This window comes from Pezoporus flaviventris, unplaced genomic scaffold (assembly GCF_033815535.1).
Source record: "Pezoporus flaviventris isolate CSIRO_AGI_PZ_B2104156 unplaced genomic scaffold, CSIRO_AGI_Pfla_v1 ptg000001l, whole genome shotgun sequence".
Lineage (NCBI taxonomy): Eukaryota > Metazoa > Chordata > Aves > Psittaciformes > Psittacidae > Pezoporus > Pezoporus flaviventris.
In genome coordinates this window covers 6,021,337-6,044,068 of record NW_026892549.1, presented here as the reverse complement: position 1 = coordinate 6,044,068, position 22,732 = coordinate 6,021,337, and the positions used below count along the sequence as shown (strand labels likewise).

Here is a 22,732-nt window from a genome sequence, read left to right as displayed (position 1 = left end):
GCAACAGAGTAAGTTACAGACCTAATCCCAAATATGTCACTTTATACCATACAGAGGTCAAATGACCAAATTATTAGCATTCAAGTCATTGGTTTATCTACCAGAGTTACTAAATCAAAGCTGAAATTTTAGTTCTGGCTACTGGATACACACTGGCTCCCATATTTTTACTTTTTTTTTTTTTTTTTCACCAAAGTTTACAGCTTTCACATTAGCACTTTTCCACTGAATTTTCTCTTATTGCAAGTGAGGATTAATTGCTGTTCGTAATTAGCAAATTCTCCTGTTAGTAATGTAAGACTGTCTTCTGTCACACAGTACGAATTTCTTAAGTTCCTTATGAAGAGGAGTCCTTATGCCAAACATGACTGGGTTTTTCAGACCCATCCATACAACTGTGAAGTAAAAAAGACCAAAAGCTGAAAGTGACATTAGTGTAACTTTTTTTTTTGAAGTTATGGCTGAGGCAAAATATCCACTTTGACAGTTCAGAAGGCAGTGGAAAAAAAATACTCACTTCTAGCTTCACAGTCAGTTCAATACAGCTTTCTGTTTCATTGACTTTGATGCTATACAATACCTCAGCAACTACTCATAAATTGCAAACAAGACTGACACTTCAGAAAAACAGGGGATTGCTCATTAAAAAAAAATGGCAAAACACCCCAAAACCCAAATCCCAAACAAACAAGAATTGATTAATTAATAAACTTTAAACATTCTGATTGTGACTACAGACTGTATAGAAGTTTTTTTTTCATTTTTCTTTACAAACATATGATGACTGACAATTATTAACATTAAGACAATACCTAAACACTACAGTGCCCATCATACTCAGTGAAAGTTCTTGTACTGGGCATCATCCTAGTGTACCAGTCCCATCAAAGCCACTGAGTGTGCTTACATGAGTAAGCGCCCAGTAGGGTGAGTGATCGCTCTATGCTATGGCCTGTTGTCAATAGGAAACACAAAATAGGGAAAAATTCACTACAATTCTACAGTCAGAAACAAACAATAATGCAAATCTTTACTCTTTGAGCTAAACTTTTCCATACATCTATTCTGAATTGTGAGGCACAATTTCTGGCTTATTAGTTATAACTACTTCTTCAGTCACCTGAAGTATGGGTCATTTTATAAACATCAAGCACACTTAGTAGCTTTGATATTAACTACTTGGAAAAACAACACAACAATACGGAAGAGAGCCTCAAAGCAGTGTTTGTCACTGGAAAACGAATCTAATCAACATATAGTCAAAGTTGAACAATCACCATTAGGTGTAAAAAATGCAGAAGTTTTATTAATTGACATACTTTAAATCTTTTGTAGCTATGAAATTATGGAACCATTCTGGTAGTTGTTAAAGACACAAACCAGAGTTCTGGGACAAGGAAAATTTTCGTGGATTTAGCTGTCTCTGAAATATATACTTTGTGAGGTCTAACAAAGTTTGGGCCTATGGAAGGCACTGCAGGAGTAGATAGTGGAATGAATTCTGTAAGTTTCGTTGACAATAATGTGCTTTGACTCCTAGAAATTGTCTGCCTGTATGGGTCTATGTCATATGTGTGAATATTCCTGTGCACATACCACATATACGTGTAAGTGCAGATGCACACTGTTTCTCTGACCACAGTAATCCTGAATTTAACCACAGCATTGATGAAATATTAGGCAACAGAAATAAAGCAGCATGTTACTGTACTAGTGCACTTCAGTCAGTTATCCTCTCTCATCATTATGGCATAAACATATTTTCTTACCCATTTTTTGGAGAGAAGGGCAAGCATTACTATTTGGTTTTGAGACACTGATCCACTAGTAACAAGGCTCTTAACCTCATTGCATATATGCCAAAAGCCATTAGGTTTTAATTGAAGCATCATCATTATTAAGTAGCAGAGGATCATTTCATCACTCACGAAAGCAGCTCACCTGTTCAGCTTTCTGGTGAAAGACAGCAGACATGGCTAAGATGGTGCTGCGTTCATCCAGAGCTGCAGCAAAACTCTTCCACTCTTGATCCAGCTGGCTAGATATTTGTTTGATTTGCTGGGAAGCATAATGGCCTGCCTCGGAAAGCCTTGTTGCAACAGACATGATCCTATTGATGTTGACATAGGCATTCTGAAAATTAAAAAGCACACATAAAGAGAAGAAAGAATTGTGACCACCCTGTGCCTTCATTACACATTCCAAACACCTTCAGCTGGAGCGAAGCCTAGCAGTTCAACAAGAGCAATCAACTACCTGCTTAAATATGCGTGAATAGCAGGCATGACACATCCCTGGGGAATCTTTTTGCACATCTATGCCATTATCTACCACTGTTATCTCCCCCTCTCCCCTTTAATTTATTTATGGAAAACTAATTTGTCATACTTTAGCTATTTACTCACCTGTTAAGGTCTACTCCTTGCTTATATCTTATTCTTGATATTTCTCTTTCATTTCTTCATATTTCTGGATGCTAGATCCACATATTTGTAAGTGAAATGTTTGCTTTCTGTCCTTTGAGAACCTGACAACCCCTTATAGCCATGTAGTGCCAACAAATGAAAAAGTCTTATAGAATTTAAAAGAGCTCATAAGGATACTCTATAGAAACATAAGATTTTCCACAGAAATGTCTATTAAATTATATTCTTCAGTTAAAATGTTATCTTTTTTGCAGGTTATTTTAAGCTGTTCTCCAGCAGAGATATCATTTAACTACATTCTGAATTTAGAAGGATTCAAAAAATCTACATTTTGAAAAAAGTTTCTTTCATAAGAATTTTCCACAACGGTTTTTATTCAGCCTTGAAGTAGTGGAAAGATAGGGTTTTCTCTTCAAACTGAATTGTGGACAGCAATGTAATTGTATTACAACATCCCCATTCCACACTGGAACATAAACCTAAACGTAAATAGCCATCATGACAATGTCTTACAAAGATGCAGCATCAAAGACAGATGACGGCTGTCTTGCAGATATCTGGAACATCATTTGATGCAAACACTTCTCTTTCCTCCTTACCAGAGGAAAGGAGCATCCCAGAATTTGAGATGTTTTATTAATGTTGACTCACCACTTTCTTGTCTCACGAAAGTATTTCAAAAGGGCTTTAGGAATTTCAGAGAGTAGAATCTGTAAGATGCTGATGAACAAGGACAGACACAGCCCTGATGATTTTAACAGTATTACTCACGGGCAAATAATAAATCACAGGTGGAAATGTTCGTTGGAGCAGGATCTCATCATAGTGAGTGGGAGCACAATGTGGAAAAGTATCTGCCAATCCAAACATGAAACACAACAGAGAACTGCCAAGGCAAGCACAGGTTCAAACTAAGTATGTCGGGCAAGTGTGTCAGGCAAAGTGTGGGGGATAACTACGAAGTACACTCATCATATCTGTACATACTAAAGGAAAACAAGATGGGGCCACAGCTTTTAGAGCCACTCTGCTCCCCCGATAGAACCGTGACTGCAACAGCTGTCACATAAATAACACAGACCTATAGCAATACCCAGTCTTTAGTTTTGGGCTTGTTTCCCCACTCCCCCCCTTATTACATATCCTTTTCTTAAAAATGGATTCGGCTCAAAATTGTCAGATTTATTTTAAATAATTTCTTTTTTCCAGTACAATTAGAGAAAGTGATCAAAATTGTTGTGGAGTTTAAAGTTTGGAAATTTGACCACAATCCACAGTCAAACATTTCTTTGTGTCCCTCTAGATCAGAAACTAGAACTTAGACTAAATATTTAAGCCTTTCTCCCAGAAAATCTTTATGACTGAGCCTCAGCCAAGATCATGTGCAACATTTCAGGTCCAGTCTTCTAACCTGAAAGCAGTCTTGCAGCATCTCTACAGTTGTTAAAGCTTGGATGAGCTGCGCCAAATGTAGGCCTGAAACTTTGCTGTGTTTGAAGGAAAAGGTGCTGGAGAAGTTTTAATTTCATGTAAAAATTTGTTGCTTTCAGCTTGCTTTTATTTATTTATTCCCCCCCCCCCAAATTATCTCAGCCATTGCAACACAATGAGCATGGAGAAAAACAACTTAGTTCCCTACAGCTACAGTATATAGATGTGTTAACTAGCAGAAAGGTAAAAGTAAGAATAATTGAAATGCAGCAGATGTTCTGGGGCTTAAGCTAAGGAGATTTATATGTTGTTCTGTCTGTTATATTCTTATACAGAGATGAGAATTTTTATGGATGAAATTTCACCTCTGTAGATGAGAATTTCTCATGGAAGAGTACCAACCCACTGCAGCCATCCCACTAACTCCATAGCTTTTCCAGCAGAAAGCAAGGATCGGCTTGGGAGTTACCTGTTCACACATCCATTCTTATAGCATCTAGTGAAACTGGCTCAGGAAACAGAGATTCCTGAGCTTCCCCTGTTGTCTTCTGAGGAAAAAATGGATTCAAGTGCACTATCACATGTGATGTGCTCTTCTGTATAACTCCATCAGGTAGTGCAGTGGACATACTTCCTACTTCCAATATATGCACTCTGTACATCTGCTTTATCTGTCCCACCTCAGTGAAGCAGAAACACTGCACATAAGACTGTCCAGTGTCTCTGGGTTGCATCAACAAGGGCATCACCAGCAGAAATAATGAAGTCATTATCCCACTCAGGGCTGTGAGTCAGGCCACACCTCAAATACTGTGTTCAGTTTTGGTTCCTGCTATACCAAAAAGATGTAGACAGGCTGGAGGGGCTCCAGAGAAGGGACACAAAGATGATCAAAGGACTGGGAAGCCTACTGTATGAGGAAAGGCTGAGAAAGCTGGGCTTGTTCAGCCTTGAGCAAAGGCATCTCAGGGGAGACCTTATCAACATGTTCCAGTATTTAAAGGGTGGCTACAAAGAAGATGGAGACTCCCTTTTTTACATTGAGCCACATGGAAAAGACAAGCAGGTACATAGAAAGTCTCACTTTAAGTATAACCTAAGGCCTCATCTTTTTTTCTCAAAACTGAGAGGCATCCCCAAAAAGTACTGATCTATGGCTGTATAGGACTACAATAGGTCAAACAATGAGAAAACAATATATTAATGTCTAGAAGTAAAGTTAAAAGTGTTTCAGTTGACATTCTGTTGTTGTGACACTAGGATACAACCAATTTTTGGCTAATATATATTCTTTATCATTGATAAACCTTTCATTTACATGTATTAGCAGACTTTTGAAAATTACGTTCCATGTTAGAGGTAATTTTTCACTGACTTTATTTAAATTTTGAAACTTGAGTCATAACCCAGGATCTTTGCCTTGTAAAAATCATTTGACTAGAAAAAAAAAAGGAAAAATTTCCCAACACGTAGGTCAGCATCACAAGAGTTTCTTTTACAGTTTAGGAAGGGTGTGTAATGCCTTGCAAGTGCACATACCCCTCTTTGTCCATCTCTGTCACCTAAACAAGGCCTTGATTCTGATCATCAATGTCTATAACACAGGCGTTCCTTCTATTGTAAGCAATCACTGCCAAGGTTCCTAACACTTGGTAGGATAACAGTCCTCAGTCTCAGGAATATGCATTGACCGCTGTGGAGTTCCAATTGCGGAACGATTTCCCACAGGAAAATACACTAATTCAGTCCTGATCATCTAGAGGGCATGCTGCGAGACCTTCCATCTTAATTAAACTCTCCAACTGTAGCTGGCACAATACTTCCTTCTGATACATGCATAAAAAGAATACCTTACACTCACAAAAGAAAAACGAACAGTGAGAAGCATTAAATCTACAAGGAATTTGCTTGTGTTCATCTCATTTCCTACAGAACTAGTTGTGATACTGTGATGGCAATCAGTGAAGGTGGGCTGCAAAGGAAGGGATTTGCAGATTAATTGAAGGTGAAATTTGATTGTTGAAGAGTTGTTCTTTGAAATAAAATAAAAAATAACCAGCTTGAACTCTGTTACTGTGAGTTTAGAAACCATCTGTGAAATGAACCTAATGCGTAAATCCAAAGCAGAAGGTTTTAAGTGACAAAATAAACTCCTGAGATATCTTTAAGACCTTTAAGTATTTTTAAGAAGACCAATTATATGTAGCCTGTTGCAGAATAATATTGGATGGCATTTTAACACAGCCTACATTCAGAAAAATACTGTTCATACAAGACAAATGTTGGGACTTTTCAATAGACGTCATTAGCCTTTACACGATAATTGTAATGTCCTTGAAATTTATTAGGACTTTCCTTAGGACAACATGCACCTCCATCTAGTGTCAGATAGCTAACTCTGGGACAGCAGGATAGGCGGCAATGCCACCACTGAACACTCCCATTTTTACACACATCCCACGGAAAGTAATAACTCATTCTTTAAGGAGGTTAATGGATCCAGGCATAAACAATTCCAAGAAAGAAAATACAAATAATTTCACTCAGACCAAATGAAACATATACCAAGTATCCAAGTGCAGAACTACAACCAGTATGCTTTGTGTCATATTGAAACAGGGTTTTATTTTCTCTAGTGAATTTATTAGATTAAGATTACTTGAAGCACTGGAGCTGAAGATTTGTCTTTGTGCAAAGTATTATTGTTTCAATATAAACACTGTACAGCTGTGATAAAGACTAACATAATTTATTTTGAAACTGAAGTGAAAACAGGCACTGCCTTGAGTCACAGGAAAAAAAAAACAAAAAAAAAGCCTACTACAGTTTACTACCTCAAATACACAACTTCTCCACTTCCCACACTGTTCATTTAAAAAAAAGAATTATTATTGTAAAAAAACAGAGTAATAAATTGTTCTCCCAAGAAGCTGCGGTCACAGCATGCCTATAGAGAAGTATAGGAAGGGCACGTGCAAAAGGCATGACCCAATAAACATTTGGAGAGTGCATTTTCTAGAGGAACTGAAGGAAATATTTTAATTATTATTAGTTATGCCTGGCTTAAAGGTAAAAAAAAAAAAAAATAGGCAAAGAAATAGAAACAATCAAAGCAAAACACCTTAGAGATGCAAGATCCGACCCAGTTTCCATTGAAGTTTGTAAGGGTTTTCTCTGTAAAACATGCAGCCATCCTCAGCTACATTGCCCTTCTCTGTAACTTCTCTCAATATTGATTTTAATGTATTAACAAAACAAAACAAGCCCCAAAAGCCAGTCTTTTTTAGCCTGACTTTGCCCTACTGTTGACAGCAATACCACAGTTCCTTACACAACCTTTGACAACCAAAATCTGTTGAAGAATTTTTTTAAAAAGCTCCTACTGAGAGAGCATACCACAAGAATTGTTTAAAATAGAAACCCAAGCTGAATTAACTTTGCCTGCTTGCTGCATGAATCAATGTTGATCCAAAACAAGAGGACATCACCCCATCATCAGAGGGGATTCTAGGTCTAAAATTCAACTAAAGCCTAAAGAAAAGTACGATATGAAAAATAACACGCAGATGTACTACTCTCTTTGAGTTATATTCCTAAAGAGATGGAGGAGCCAATCTTCTTTGCAGATTGATTCATGCTGACTGTATGGGCTTCTATATGCGTGGGTTATACTGGAGACAGCACAAAAAGGGAGGCTCATCATCTGCTGCGCTTTCCCCTCAGCCAAAAAGGTCTCTCTGCTGGACAGCTGTATTAGAGAGGAGTTTGACACCACTGAGATGGTGAGACGGCACAGCTACAAGCCACAGTGCAGCCACCGAGAGGTCTCTGTCACAAGAACTTCTTCCAAGATCTTTGGAAATGTCTCACCTCCATGGATTCCTCCAATTCCCCCCAAAAAGTTCACTTGGGGACAGAGGGAAGAATAATGGAGGAAAATAATTTTTCCATTAGTTAGACCCTCCCTGTCACTCCTTAATTTTCTATTAACAACAATTCTCTCTCTCCAAGTTTAGCTCCCAGTTATTTTAAGAAAATAATACCAGACAGCAATGGAAAAAAGATAAGGGGAGGTCCTCCAGGCTGGCTCTTCTAATAGTGTTTTCTGAAGAATTATGACCAACTTTGCATCTTTCATAAGCCAGATGACTTTAATGCACTAACCTCCAGGATATGCTTATTTGCTCCTCCGAGTAGCAGTGTTATATGGAGGCAGTGCTAAGCTGTATTTTGTTGGGTGGCATTGCGATGGTAAGCTTAAAGATTCAGGTGCCTACAGCCTGTTTTTCAGTACTCCTCTCAATTATGATCACAATGGATACATTAATAGACATTATAAACATTTCTCATGTTCCACTGTTAAGCAATGTCCTAGTGAACCACAGTGCTTAAGTGAGGAATAACTAGGTAGGTGGCAATAGTGTGTGGAATTTAGGTCACAGAAGTTAATTACTTGGTCTGGAACTGTGCCAGACTACCAGGGTTAACACCTGTAAACTTATGAAAGCAGTGTGCAGTCTTTAACGACCTCAGGTAGTCAAGGCTTCTTTTTTACCTTGCCCTTTGGTGTCATAGTATGGTGAGGGTCTAGTGACTTACATTGCCAACTTAAACATCAACCACCACTTTTGAGGTCTCAGCCCCAGTGCAACTTTAGTCTGACCATGCACAGCATGACAAGGTACACCTGTAGGAGTTGGTTTACTCAGAGGAAGCTTTTGTGTAGTTGACAGAGAGCATTCAGAGAGGGGTCATCTCTATACTGTGCAGTTGCAGCAGGGGTATGCACGCATCTTTCTAACCCAGTGAAATAATTAAAACATCAATACATTCTGTCCTCATTTCTGTGCTGAAAGCAGAGCAGTTTCCAGAACTAACACCTTATACCTGGAAAGAATAAGTGAGCAAAGGACTTATAAATTATAATGACACTTTTTTTTTTTTCTCTTTAAAAACCCTAAGGTAAATGAGTTGCATTCAAAAAGACTGACCAATTCACTGCTGAAAAAGCCAAAATCCCACTGTGGCCACAACTGACAGCTTGAGAACTGTCTCTTTTTCAAGATTTTGAAAAGTACCTTAGCGGGGGGGGGGGAGAAGCAGGAATTATTAAGGTACCACCTACAGCTCTCATTAATTCCTAGTCAAAGAAATGTCAAAAACTTTTAAAAATACTATATTTGCTCTCCAAGTGTAAACAAGCTCCACAGGACTGCTCTACTGTTAAGTCAAGGAAATATTCACATAGCAGTGCCTGGGTGAACAGAGCAACACTTTTCCGGAGAGAGGGCTGCTGTTATAGCCCAGCCTGACTCTTCTCACTTCACCTCCCACAGATCCATAGTGATCTCTGAATTGGAGGCGGCCGCATGTGCCAGCCCTTTCCTCACTCATGCGCACAGACACATTGTGCTTTCAACTCACCATGGAATTCATGGCAAAGTGATTGTGCTGCGTCTGTAGGTCAAGGGCATGTTGGTAGCTCACACCAATCTCCGTGTGACTCTGCAGGAACAATTCTTTGTTGTGGCTGATCCAGTCGAACATCTAGAAGTATTTGTACAGGACAGAGGAAAAAAGTGTTAGGGATGAGAAAAAACAAGAGACAGTGCAAAAACTCAAGAGTTTCAAGGCAGATGTATATGCAACATGAACCAAAAAAAACCCTCCTCTATGTTTCTCATAAAAATAAGATGTTGTTGAGCAAAGGAAGCATTGAAGTTATCACTATATTTCATTATTAACAGAATGATAGGTCAGGAAACATAATTCATAAAGCATGCTCCTCAGTAAGCTGATCCCATAGTCTTTTCCTATAAGTAATGGGAATTACGTGCATAGAAAGATAGCAGCGAAAGGACTTAAAAATCAAGGGTTGCTTCACTGACTGAAAACCTAGCAGTTCATAACGTGCCCTTTTCCAGAAATGGACCCAAACCTCTGTAAATATTACTGATGCTATTTTCTCGCCCCCCCCCCTTTCTTTTTCATTTATATGTTAAGTTTTCAAATGTTTCATTCAAGTAGCCAGTTGACTTCCTACACTTATATTTACTAGATATTTGTAATTCCAAAGCCAGAACCCAGTCTATCTTTCACTTATTTTGGGGATGGAGAAAAAAAAATAAAAAACTATTATTAATATCCATAAAGAGTACACATTACAACTTCTTCCAAGCAAAAGGTGTAGTAGAGTGCTTCAGATACAGAAGGGAATACATTCAATAAAGTTGATGAAACCCATTCTTTATTTTGCAGCACGTTAATGTGATATTTCAATCTGCAGCACATTCAGTCATTATAAGCAGTCACAACTCAGTTAGAAGATAGTGTGTTTATGTTTTGGCTTGTTCCATGTTATGTTAGAGACTAAATGCATTCAAAGTGAGAAACTTTCGTTCTTTGCTCCTGCCTATGGCTCTGTGGGCATTACATTCTCCAATTTCTTCTTTTCTACTGACATTTCTGTTACTAAGTCCCTTCCAACTATGTTCCCTCATCTCCATCCCAGCAAGCTGGGTATATTAATAGGGACTCTTTCAGGATAAAAAAATCAAGCCCAACTTAATTCATTATAAGAAAAAAAAAAACAACAAAACCAAAACAAACCAAAAAACTAACTAGAGGGGCAGTGGAGGTCAGGTCAGGTTAGCTCCTGGTGTTAGAGAAAGGGTGAAAATGCAGCTTCTAACCAACTACCTTACAGTCAAAGGATCAGTCAAGATCTTTGTTTTAACATTTACATGTTCTCCAGTCAAGAGCTGTTTTGTTGTTTAGCAATGAGTGATAATTTTTGACTTGTGACAGCTTAAGAAACCTCAGAATTCACTGCTCAGGCACTGCATGTTGCTATAGTTTCTCAGGGTCAGTTACCTGCTCCCGGTAGAGACAGTACTCTTAGAGTAAAGGCCCTGTGTAGGTCACCTAGGAATCCTTCCATAAACTCAGCATTTCATGCTAAGCACTCAATTCAGCATGGGAATGCACTGCTTTGTGCAGGGGATTTGCAGAAATAGCACTGAGTATCCTGTTCATTGAGAAGCAAATAAACCCTGCAAGTGCTCCAATGTCACCAGACACACTACACTGACCTAGTCCCTAAAAAATCTGTCACTTACACCTGACTTCTTAATCTTTTGTTTATGAAAATACACTTACAACTACAGAGCCTACAGTAGCTTGTATTTTGTATTGATGAATAGTCTTAAAGGCCAAATTTGGTTCAAGTTACAAAGGTGCAAGTCCAAAGTAATATCATTGACACAGTGACTTTCTATTTGTACTCATAGAGGTGACCAAGATCAGGCCCATCACCATTTCTTCCAAAAGTACAAATAAAAAGATTTTACAAGGATAGGAGGTTTCAAATATTACTGACAATTAAGCAGAATGAAACAACATACTATAATCTGAAGAGACACCTAAAGCTTTCTCACTGGATTTCCTTTTCTCACTTTATTAAGCTTTAATAAGCAGCATTAGCACAAAATAACTTGCCGCAGTTGTGGGCTTAAAAACCAAAAAAGCTATAAAGCCAATAAGGAAAGAAAAATTCCATGACAGCAAAGTTCATATCCCAACAACAAGCTTTTACATCTCTGCTGAGAAGGCAACACAGATTTCTTGTAAGTAGATATATGTTGTGAACATTTTTTAATGTTTTAAACAATGTAAAGACATTCAGGGAGAAGAAAACTGGCAGCAATCCACTAAAAATAAACAGTAAATCTAATATTTTATGCTCAGCAAAGCCAAATCAGGATCTTTTTAAGACAAGTAATTTAAGAAGTAATCTATTATTCTGTGGATAGGGAACATTTCCTCCATCTAATCTATACATATACGATTGGATGAGAACCTAGCTTAAGTTAAACCATGCTTCTGCCTTTTAAAATATAATAATAAACTATCAAAGAAAGAAAGAAAAAAGGACATTTAAGAGATGATTAGCCTTTTTTGTCTTCTTTAATAAATTGAAATACACAATAGCAGTTGAAGGAATAACCTTCAAGAATTATGAAGAATACTGAACAGACCTTAATGATGAGATCTGTACCACCTTCCAAAACAACGTTTTTAAAACTTCTATTAATAGACAATGGCAGATTTTAGAAGAGATTCAATTTCAGTTTAGTCTTTAAATCTCTCTATGATAACTGTTCATAAAAAAATATGTTGGTTTCAGCTGGCCTATACCTGTAGCAAATTATCATTATGGTCTGAAGTCTCTCCCTGATGCTCTGAAGTCTCACTTGAATGCACAGAGAATGAAGACGTTTGAGTTTCATGTGGTTTGTAGTAGGGAGAAAATAAAGCAAGATGCCTAGGAATGAGTGCAGTCAAAAGATGCAGATTCTCTATGGTCTGAAGTAGGGTTAATGATGCACTTTACTCTATAAAAACTTTCACTGCTCTCATCTTAATGAATAATAAAAAGTATTTATAATCGCGCATTTTACACAGTGACCAGGGCTCGGCAAGACCACAGACACATCTACTTTATGCAATGCATTACCGTATCTGAGAACACAGAATCATAGAGTGATTTCCAAACTGAAAAGGTCCCTAAAGATCACCTAGTTCCAGCAGCCCTGCCACAGGCAGGGACAATTTCAAATAGATGAGGTTGAAATCCAACCTGGTCTTGAACACTGCCAGGGACGGGGCATACTCAAATAACTTCCAGATGAACTGGTACCTCTGCATGGTGCAGTCCAGTGCTGTGTGGAATACTAACTGACCCTCAAAACAGCACAGTACCGCTTGGATTTGTCTACATGGCTCGTTTCCACAGCTGGTTCCTTCAGAAACTGCTTAAGCATTTCTGTTTAATGCTTACTTAACTGTAGACATTTTCCCCACGCACTCAGAAGAGAGTATTGGGTTTTCTCTACTGCACAGATCTGGAATCATGGAAAACCTTGTATTTTCACCCTCCTAATCAAGGATGCACGAAAAAAGTATCTCACAGTCCCACAGATCATGAGATTTGCTCAACAGTCATGGGATTTAAATAAATACATACAAGCAAGTTCTTATTTGCTTTTGAGAGCTAATGGATTGTGTTTTCAAACTTTTTCCTTTGACCACAAAGTCTAAAGTGGACTGACACAATTTTCTCATAATAAGATGACTGGAAGTTGAGGCTCTGAAAATAACAGATGGTGGATGAGGCTGTGAGTCTGCACTGTGTGGCCAGAGGTTTCAATATGAAGGTCTGTGAACATTGTCTGGCCTGACCCATACTACTAGTAATATTTCCTGAAAGCTTTCAAGTTTGTTTTCCACATGAGAAATGCTGATGCTTCCTGTGTTCCTGGAGTGAGTGTGCTGCCCAGTTGGCTTAATTAAAGCACACCATTAAGGATGTGAGCATGGCAATAACCCCAAAACAATTGCTATTTTACTCAATCCTGTGAGGGCCTCCCCAGTTTCAAGGAGCTAAGTTGGGCTCCTGGAAAAAATGCTCAACATCATTGACAGGGAAACTAACTTATCAAAGGGAATGAGTTTTTAATACAGTAAATATCAGACTCTGGAGAATGTGCACTATGAGATCAGCTTAAACCAGATACACAGTGTCTCAGCTGAGATTTTCCGTGTCATTGCTATATAGCACTGTATGAATTGACCTCACACCATTCATGAAAAAGACTGCTCTACCAGACCCAGCCTAGTGATTACCATAAAATTAACCGAGCTTTAATTGTTCCTTTGACTTATTTCTTTGCTGGAGTCATGCTGACTGCCAGGGAGTTAATTCTCTTAAGTCTGCAAATCATTCCTGCAGCCACGAATTCACACTAAACTGGAGTGCAGAATAACTAAGATTGGATATTGCAGTACTTAAAACACATGAACTGACTGTCCTCAGTGTCTCCCAGACTGGCATTTCTCCACATTGCTGTAGACAAACTGGAGACCAGTTAAGTAGTTTAACAGTTTTCCAGTGGCTGAGTAGCTGGGGAAAGGGGTCAAACATACTTAAACCAGAAGATAAACTTTTAATGCTATTATCTCTTGTAGTCCCCTTTTCTAAGAAAACATAAAGGACAGTGAATGCATATCCTGAAAAATGTTAAGCACTACATTTAATTATGAAAATTAGTCTCTTATGAAAGAGTTGGAAGAACTGAGAATGATCTAAAGAGTCTCTGCCCAACACTTCGCTAAAGCATCTAACCTAACAACATTAATGGTCATGCATGTGCCAGTAATTATTACACATTGCCTTGAGGCCACTTTACTTGAGAGAGCATCAGATCATATCCCAAATACCAGCTGTGCTGGTAACAATGAGTTCTTAATCTCTTGCATTGTCAGCATAGATGATGAGTTACTAGAAAATCCAGGTTAAGTGTTAGACCATACAGCAGGTCTCAAGCTGGTCATGAGTAAGTCCTAAGGAGGAAGAATGTGAGTCCATACTTCCCCTGGATTTGTAACATCTGGCAGGCTAGTGAGTACAAGGAGAGAACATCTGTTTGACAACAGAGAAGAAATGCACAGATATGGAACAGCATGTATGCAGGCTGTGTGCTGTCTAGCCCCACCTCAGGTAAAATGAGATTTATAACATCATTTCAAATAACCTCTGCTCTCCAGCTTTTATCAGAGCTCAGTGAGAGGAGCATTAGCACTGGATTCTGAAACAGTGCTGGAGAGCAGCACAGGATGATGTTCCCATCACACAGCTGGCAGTACACCCTATACCAAGCAATACTGATGAGAAGATTTCAGCCTTTATGGGTTTGGCAGCTAGTGAACTGAATATATTCATTAATGAAATTGTTTATACATGCTAAAAATAATAAAACCCAAATCCAGCTAATACTATATTAGGACTGAAATTAATTATGAACCTGCTTGTAGCAAATCATCTTTTCTGTATGTTCTGAGCCATAAATATCAAACTCATATGGGTAAGGTCAGAATGATAACCATTATAACCACACAATCTTGAAGAACAACATAGAACACATATCAAGAAAACGGTCCCAAAGAGGCATTCAGGTCAAGTCCAATCACTGCTTTTGGCAGCTAACCACAGTATATAATTTCCTTCAATAAAGGGACGAAGCTCCACCTGAAAACAAGTACCACAACTCAGTTCTTCCTATGAGAAGCAGTTCCAGAAACTTTCTACTCCTGTTAAGGAAAACTTCATATACTCTCTGACCTAAACCAGATTCATAGCCAGTTTATACACATTTGCTTTTAAGTCAACACTGTCCCTTAAGTTGAAAAAGTTTTCCTCCCAGGTATTTAAACCTTTCGACTGTGGTCAGGGAGGGTTTATTGTCTCCCTAAATTAGAGAGACATCAATTTGATAGACGGACCACTTGGTGGATAAAGAACTGGCTGGATGGCCGCACGCAAAGAGCTGTGCTTAATGGCTCAGTGTCCACTTGGAGACCAGTGACGAGTGGTGCCTCTCAGGGACTGCTGTTGGGACCAGTCTTGTTCGACATTTTTGTCACTGACATGGACAGTGGGATTGAGTGCGCCCTCAGCAAGTTTGCCAATGACACCAAGCTGTGTGGTTGAGCTGATACCCTGGAGGGAACGAATGCCATCCAGAGGGACCTTGACACGCTTGTGAGGTGGGCTGATGCCAACCTTATGAGGTTTAACCATGCCAAGTGCAAGGTCCTACACCTGGGTCAGAGCAATCCCAGGCACAGCTACAGGTTGGGCAGAGAAGAGATTCAGAGCAGCTGTGAGGAGAAGGACTTGGGGGTGTTGGTTGATGAGAAACTGAACATGAGCTGGCTTCAGTGTGCACTTGCAGCCCAGAAAGCCAACCGTATCCTGGGCTGCATCAAAAGGAGTGTGACCAGCAGGTCGAAGGAGGTGATCCTGCCCCTCTGCTCTCGTGAGACCTCAGTTGGAGGACTGAGTGCAGTTCTGATGTCCTCAACGTAAAAAGGACATGGAACTGCTGGAACAAGTCCAGAGGAGGCCACAAGGATGATCAGGGGACTGGAGCACCTCCCATATGAGGATAGGCTGAGAAAGCCTGGAGAAGAGAAGGCTGCGTGGAGACCTCATAGCAGCCTTCCAGTATCTGAAGGGGACCTATAGGGATGCTGGGGAGGGACTCTTCATTAGGGACTGTAGTGACAGGACAAGGGATAACAGGTTCAAGCTTAAACAGCTTTAGATTGGATATAAGGAGGAAATTCTTTCTTGTTAGGGTGGTGAAGCACTGGAATGGGTTGCCCAGTGAGGTTGTGAATGCTCCATCCCTGGCAGTGTTCAAGGCCAGATTGGACAGAGCCTTGGGTGAGATGGTTTAGTGTGAGGTGTCCCTGCCCATGGCAGGGGGTTTGGAACCTGATAATCTTAAGGTCCTTTCCAACCCTAACTATTCTATGATTCTACTGTAATACACTCAGTATAGTACCTGCTAGAGTCCCTCTCTTGAGGTTTACGAAGTTTCCAGCTGCAAGGTCTGTACCTATCTCATTGAGCACAACTATTCAATACAACTCAAAGATAAATTAAGCCATGTTCCTTAAATCTCTTGCAGTTGAACTTACCAGTATTTGAACAAAAAACAACAAAAAATCCCCAACAACAAAACAAACAAAAAAAAACCCAAAAAAAAAACAAAAGAACACTATGCAACAGACTTGTGGTACATACACAATATTAACTGATATGCAAGGGCCTGATCCTGGAAAGATTTGCATGTGAGCTACATTTATGAAAGGCAATCAATCAAGAACATCCCCTCATACCTCTAGATGAGAGTCATAACTACAGTTTAGTTGGAACCAGGCATATCTAAGTCACCTGTGCATCTGGAAAAGGCCAACAGAAGAGCAACATCTCCACAAAGCTATACATGAAAAGAGCCAGCAATCTGAAGACTCATTTACCTGGAATACGGAAAAATCCCTCCACTCAAGCTTGTGAGAGGGCTGGAGCTGGCTGTTCAGGCTAGCTGCTCCCTATGGAATAAAGAGCCAGAAACAAAGGCCCAACAGGCAAGACAGGGGCCTCATTAGTCAGAGCCTGTACCACAGCCCCCGAGGTCTGACAGCACACAGGCTTAATCAAGAGACCATCAGCAAGTTGTGGGTGACAAGACATGTCCAAGATTATGCTATGAAGTCAATCAGCTGGTCAGCATCAGGTCCAGTACACATAACTAGGCTCAGGCATAATCCCATGATCACAGCACAGGTCCAGGGCAGGTCCCAGGTAATGCATGAAAATCAGTCGATGGATCAGTATCCCACTCATCAGAGGCCATAGCCAGGGCAGCACTGTAGGAAGGCTGGAGGCTGACATATATAGCTCAGCTGCAGTGGGGGTCCTGGCCCATGGGCGGAAATGGGGAAGCTGCAGGTGAAGCTGGTCAGGGCCATGAGAATCCATCAGGGCCCGACACTGGGCTAGCTACATGAAGGGTCACTAAGAAAAAGGCTGTTCTTGACAGGAGTATACTGGCCCCAAGATAAATTTTGGACTTAAAGAAAACTTTGATAGCAGATTTCGTTTTTGTCATGAATCATAAAATTTGATGAAAACTGCTTCAACAGAAAAAAATCCCAATTGGCTGTAATTCCTATCACCACTCTACACCGCTCTATAAATACAGCCTTAATTAAATCAAAGTACTTGTAGGTTTAAAATAGAACTCAGTGTACATTTAAATGCTTTGCTAAGCCAGAGCCTAAACACGAAGTTGTGTTTGGTTTTGTGTTTGTCTCTTGTTTACAGACAGCGACGGACAAGGCGATACTTCTGCCAGATCTTTCCCTTTCACATGTGTTCAGCACGGTCTACAGCCAGGATATACTGGTGTTGTTCCAATGAGGCCAATTTACACCAGCTGAAGGTTCAGACCCACAGCTGTATTTGTGTAACCTCAATGCTGCATGAACACAGATTTTCCATTATAAATATCTGTGTATATGATTCATAGAGTACAGTAAGTTTAAGATACAGTACATTAAATTATTCCAGACAATGGGCCCAACTGTCAACCCACTAGAAAATTAGCTAGATGTGTGATGTGACAAATGGCTTTGTATTAATATCAGAGCACCCTTTCCAACATCCTCACGCTGAATGTTCCTACTAAATGCCAGAGTAAGAGATCTGTGGTTTTCTTCCTGACAGATATCAAGCCACAGCCACGCACAAAGTAAGGCATGTGATTTCTATAATGCTGAACAGAGAAGCAATAATTTTATTGTTGAAAGTGGGAGAAAATTACAGATCCTGAACACATAAATATGACTAATGATACCTGGGCGTATTTTATGCATCTGCATTTTTTGCTTGCTTTTTGAAATATTGTACTTTTCCACCAAATGTAGTGACACCAAACACTCAGGCATTCATGGAAAGGATTTTCTGTTCCTTAAAATGGAAATGGCCTTTCCTGGGCACAGATCATCTACAGAGAACTGCTTGCTGTCCAAGTGCAAATAAATTAATTGGCTGGATAGGGAAGGTAATACTAAAAGAGATAAATAGACAACAGTCGCACAAATAGAAAAAACAGTGTAAATTATGAAAAGATCAGAGTGGGTTCCCAGATGAGGGGTCTTCCTTTCAGTGTGCAGAATCTGAGAGAGATACAACTTCAGTCAGTTGAAAATGCTGTATGAGTTTGGTGATTATTACAGACCCTGGTTCTATTCCTAGCCTAATGTGTGACATTCCTGTGACTCCAAATAGCTGCCATTAAAAACAAAACAGACAGACAGATGTTTTCTGCTTTGTATCAGAAGCGTGGCGTTTCCCCTACCAAAATCACCCATGTCTGAGGTGCAGAGATACAGCTCTGTTGTAATTACAGCTTTAAACTTCTGATATGTCATCACACTTTGGTGCCCAAGCTGGGATCTCTGCACAGATGCAAAACAGAGGATATCAGCTTTCTGCTGGATTTTGGGGTGTCCAACATGCCATACCCCTGTGTCCTAGTTCTTTACTCATCCCATGAATCAACATGTTCAATGTTTTCCCTTAATGCTGGCAATCTGGGAAGCTAGGAGAGCGGACAGGGTCTCCTGTCTCCACCTGGGGACACACACTCCACAGGTGGCACTGGACTTCACCGTTTCCTTGGCAGCACCCCTGCTTTCCGTGGCACTGCCTTAAGGCCCCCCTCAGTGAACAGGCTTGTTGGTAAAAACCTCAGCATCCAACTCACCCCTCACAGGGCCTTCTGGTTCCCCAGGGCTTAAAGGGTTTTAAGAGCTGATTTGGCTGGGTGTAGGGGTGATTGTGCATTCCCCTGTGCAACAGGCACAACTGATGGGTTGTGCAGAAGTGGGGCAGCCATCCCAAGCTGGTCCCAGCCAGTTCCTACCAGCTCAGGCACTGAGGGGGCCCCACACACTGGAGCCTGGTCATGGCACCAAAACATCAGTCAGCCAGAGAAGTGACTGGATACAAGGTGCTGGGGAAAGAATATGGTGCTGCTGAGGGCTGGAGACACTCTGTGGGGTCCTCCATGGCAAAGGGGCAGGGACACCCCCACAAGAGACGAAAAGTGGCTCATGCTGGAACAGCTGGAACAGCAGTAGAGACTCCTTATCCTTGACACCCCCCACTGCCTTTCACCCCACCAGATGAGTTTTGATAGACTGGATATAAACCATGACAAAAATCAGGGAAACACATCCTGGGAAGAATAGTTGTTTAGGGCCATGTGTCCTACTTTTCCCTCTCAACACCCAAATTGAGATCAGAAATTTGTGTTGATTAGCAATAAATTGAGCAAAATTCCTCAGCTTGAGATTGAATTTTTTTTGTGACCCTTTTCAGCTCTGTGTAGGATGTAAGGCATCCAGGATTTCAATGCCAAGTAATATGGAAGGATTTTGCAACACAGGAAGGTTGAGGAAAACGTTTAATTAGTTTATAGAATGTTCATGATATGTAAAAAGAAAAGACAGAGTGACCCAGTTTACAATGACACTGATACTCTTGGAAATGATCCACAGACCATGCTCCCTGTTTTACCTCTTAAACCATCACCAGCTCCTGAGGAGGCAACCTCTTAACTGCACACCCACCCTTACGTGTTCCCTATAAATAGATATGAAGGTTAATTTAAGATATACTTTTAAGACCCTAAGACAAGTGTAGGCCATTTAAAGCATTTCAGCCAGGCCGGGAAGACATTCATTTAGAAATAATCACATAGCTACATCTGAAACATGCTGCACAGTAAGTCTGTGAACCTCATGCACAGTTTAATTACTTTATTTCCTGACAGCTAGGCTCTTATCACCTAACCTTCTTGAGGATCAAAGAAATAAATATTTTTTTTTAAAAAAAGCAGCTTTCTTTTCTTTTTCTGTATGTGTGGGCCTCTTTCTTCTCTTTTTCTAGATGTGTGGGTTTTGTTGTCCATTAGAGCCTTTAGATCTTCTTGTCTTCATTAGTTAAAGCAGAACTTCCCATTTATCATATGCTATATTAATTCTTAAAAATGCATTTTAAGCCTGTATTCAGATGTCAGAACACCTTCTTTTGCCTTGCTGATCAGGGGAGCATTCTTCTGCCTCCCTGCGGTGCCAAGTTGAAGAAGCTGAAACAGCCTCAAAATGCTCCCTATCAAAATTGGCAAGCAAAATGAGGAGGAAATTTGTGCAAATGCAAAAATATTTCATCAGAACATACTGCCTTCAATTATTTTTGGACCCATTCTAATGTTCATGGAGGAAGCAAGAGGAATAGTAACTGCGTATCCAGTGTCAGCAGCAGGAAACTACAAATAGCACAGCACACCATGTTCCAGTTTCAGCAGTAACAGGCTTCAGAGCAGTTTCCTTACAGTCAGGAGTGGACGGACTGTAAGCCAACTGCTGCCAGAGTCTGGAAACATAAAGCAGGAACCACGCCATCACTCACATAATGTTCTGCCCTCTTGCACTGAAAGGTCACAAGCGTGTTGCATGATCCCATGCAAACAGGACAGAAAGTGCCCCAGACCGCTGTAACTATGCTATAGGGCACACTTAGCACAAAGGAAATGCGCAAGTCTTCCTCATCCCTAGCTGTAGCAGCGGAGTGAGGCATTGTTATTGTTTTTTACATTCCCATCAAACAGATCAGGTTCAATTCCAAGGGCTGTGGAGGCAATATATTTAACTGCCTAAATAAAGAAAAAAAAAAAAAGCAGATTGGCAGCACAGGGCAGAATGTATGATAAAGAAAGATGGAAACCACTGAGATACCTATTTAACACATCAGATCAGGACTCCCACTGCAGGACAGGCTTCCTGTGTGACAGAAGGCAGAGAAATTAACCCCTGTGGTTTTTAATTCCCAATTTTTAGCTTTGAACTTTGAATCCGTTGTACTCTTGTTTTACTGCTCCAAAGCAAATCCAGCTCAACAGCAATTACCTTTGGCAGATAAATGTCCTTCCTGAGGGACAGCTGTCCACATCTGAAAAATCAGCATCACAAATGCCTTCGAAAGAGTCTTGTGTTTTGCTTGTGGAGTCTGAACTCCTGTCATAGAAGAGTAACAGGAGGAAGTTTGTACCCTCAGAGCTGTCAAACCAGCAACAGATTCATTACAGTGGAAACAGAAATGTCAATGGTAGGCTTCCAAAGGAGTCCTGCCCCGTCCTCCACAGGGAAAGAAACGATGTTTACATTAAGGTAAGTGACATTCACTGCTAGAGTATCATCCACCAGGGAGAAGATTCTGATATATATTTATCCAGTTCCCTGTACTGCTCTGCTCAGCAGGCAAGGCAATCCCACAGTTCCTCAAACCAGATGGCAAAACTGGGTTTGTAGCTGCTTTCAGTTGTAGGGGCAGCATAAAGCAGTTGGTGTGTACTTGTTAATTTGTCCTGTTGTTACTAGATTTGTCCCCAAGCTTTCTACTGGTAGATGGAAAGGCAGAAAAGTGAATGTTCATGAAGCTATTGGTACACAGGGGAAGACTCCCTGTGGCCTTAGGTAAGAAAGTAGCAGGATACGAGCTTGACACTAAAAGCTGCAAGCTCCTTTGGAAAATAATAATCATATTATCAGTAATAATGAAGATATTTTCGATTTTACAATCCAATTAGTAGAAATGAGCTCTGTTTGTGCTTTGAGTTAAAAAACTTTATAATGATCTCCTGGTCTTGCAAAAATCTGTTCTTTCCTATAGATAACAAGAAGAGGTTCTTACTAAGTGTGACTAGCAGTGGTCAAAGTAATGAACAGTTCTCCCAGAGCACCCCATGATTTCTTCCCTCTCTGACAACTCTTCACTTTAGATTGGGGGACAACAAGTTGTGGACAGCATTAGCAACTGTCAGAAGCCTACTTCATATTAAACAGAGTGTATGTCAGATAGCTACATCTTTAATTAAAAGCTATTGCAAAGACTGTCAGTCCCAGTATGCAGGGAGAGATACAGGCTAATGCATGATTCACCTTCCTGCTAAAGATGAAGGGTTTTGTACGCCCTTTACCCTTACAGATGCTGAAGAGGATTTATCCCACTGTTTACCAAGAATTCTTTTGTGTCCATGACTAGGTGAGGGGGATTGCAGATCTGACTCGGTTGAGCTGCCACTCTCAGAGCCTTCCAAAGTGGAAGGTGCTAATCCCACTCTGAAGTCTCTTTAGCATGACATCTATGCTTACAGCACCACAAGGAACTGTCAACTCACACTGTATGCACAACTACCCTCTGCCCTTGTTCTATCTTTTCTGCTTCTTGGCAAAATTTGCTCTTCTATTTGTTAAAAAAAGAGAGAGAGAGAAAGAAAGAAAAAAAAAAAGAAAAAGAAATTAGTCTGAGATCAGGTAAGCCCAGTGGTTTGGAGAACCTATGAGCCTAATCCCTGGTCTGCTACCACCGAGCTTCAGAAAAAAAATCAGTAAAGATGCAT

General features: G+C 40.2%; 1 protein-coding gene across 13 annotated transcripts in view; it reads right to left on the bottom strand.

Moving 5' to 3' along the window:
- The window catches only part of KALRN (kalirin RhoGEF kinase), a 514,073-nt gene that overhangs the window by 273,817 nt on the left and 217,524 nt on the right, over positions 1–22,732 (bottom strand). For all 13 annotated transcript variants that reach the window (XM_061472089.1, XM_061472007.1, XM_061471725.1 and 10 more), the window contains exons 6-7: positions 9,282–9,404; positions 1,942–2,133 (exon numbers count right to left, since the gene is read on the bottom strand). In XM_061472089.1, the coding sequence (XP_061328073.1) occupies positions 1,942–2,133; positions 9,282–9,404 (315 nt within the window). The remainder of the gene's footprint in view (positions 1–1,941; positions 2,134–9,281; positions 9,405–22,732) is intronic.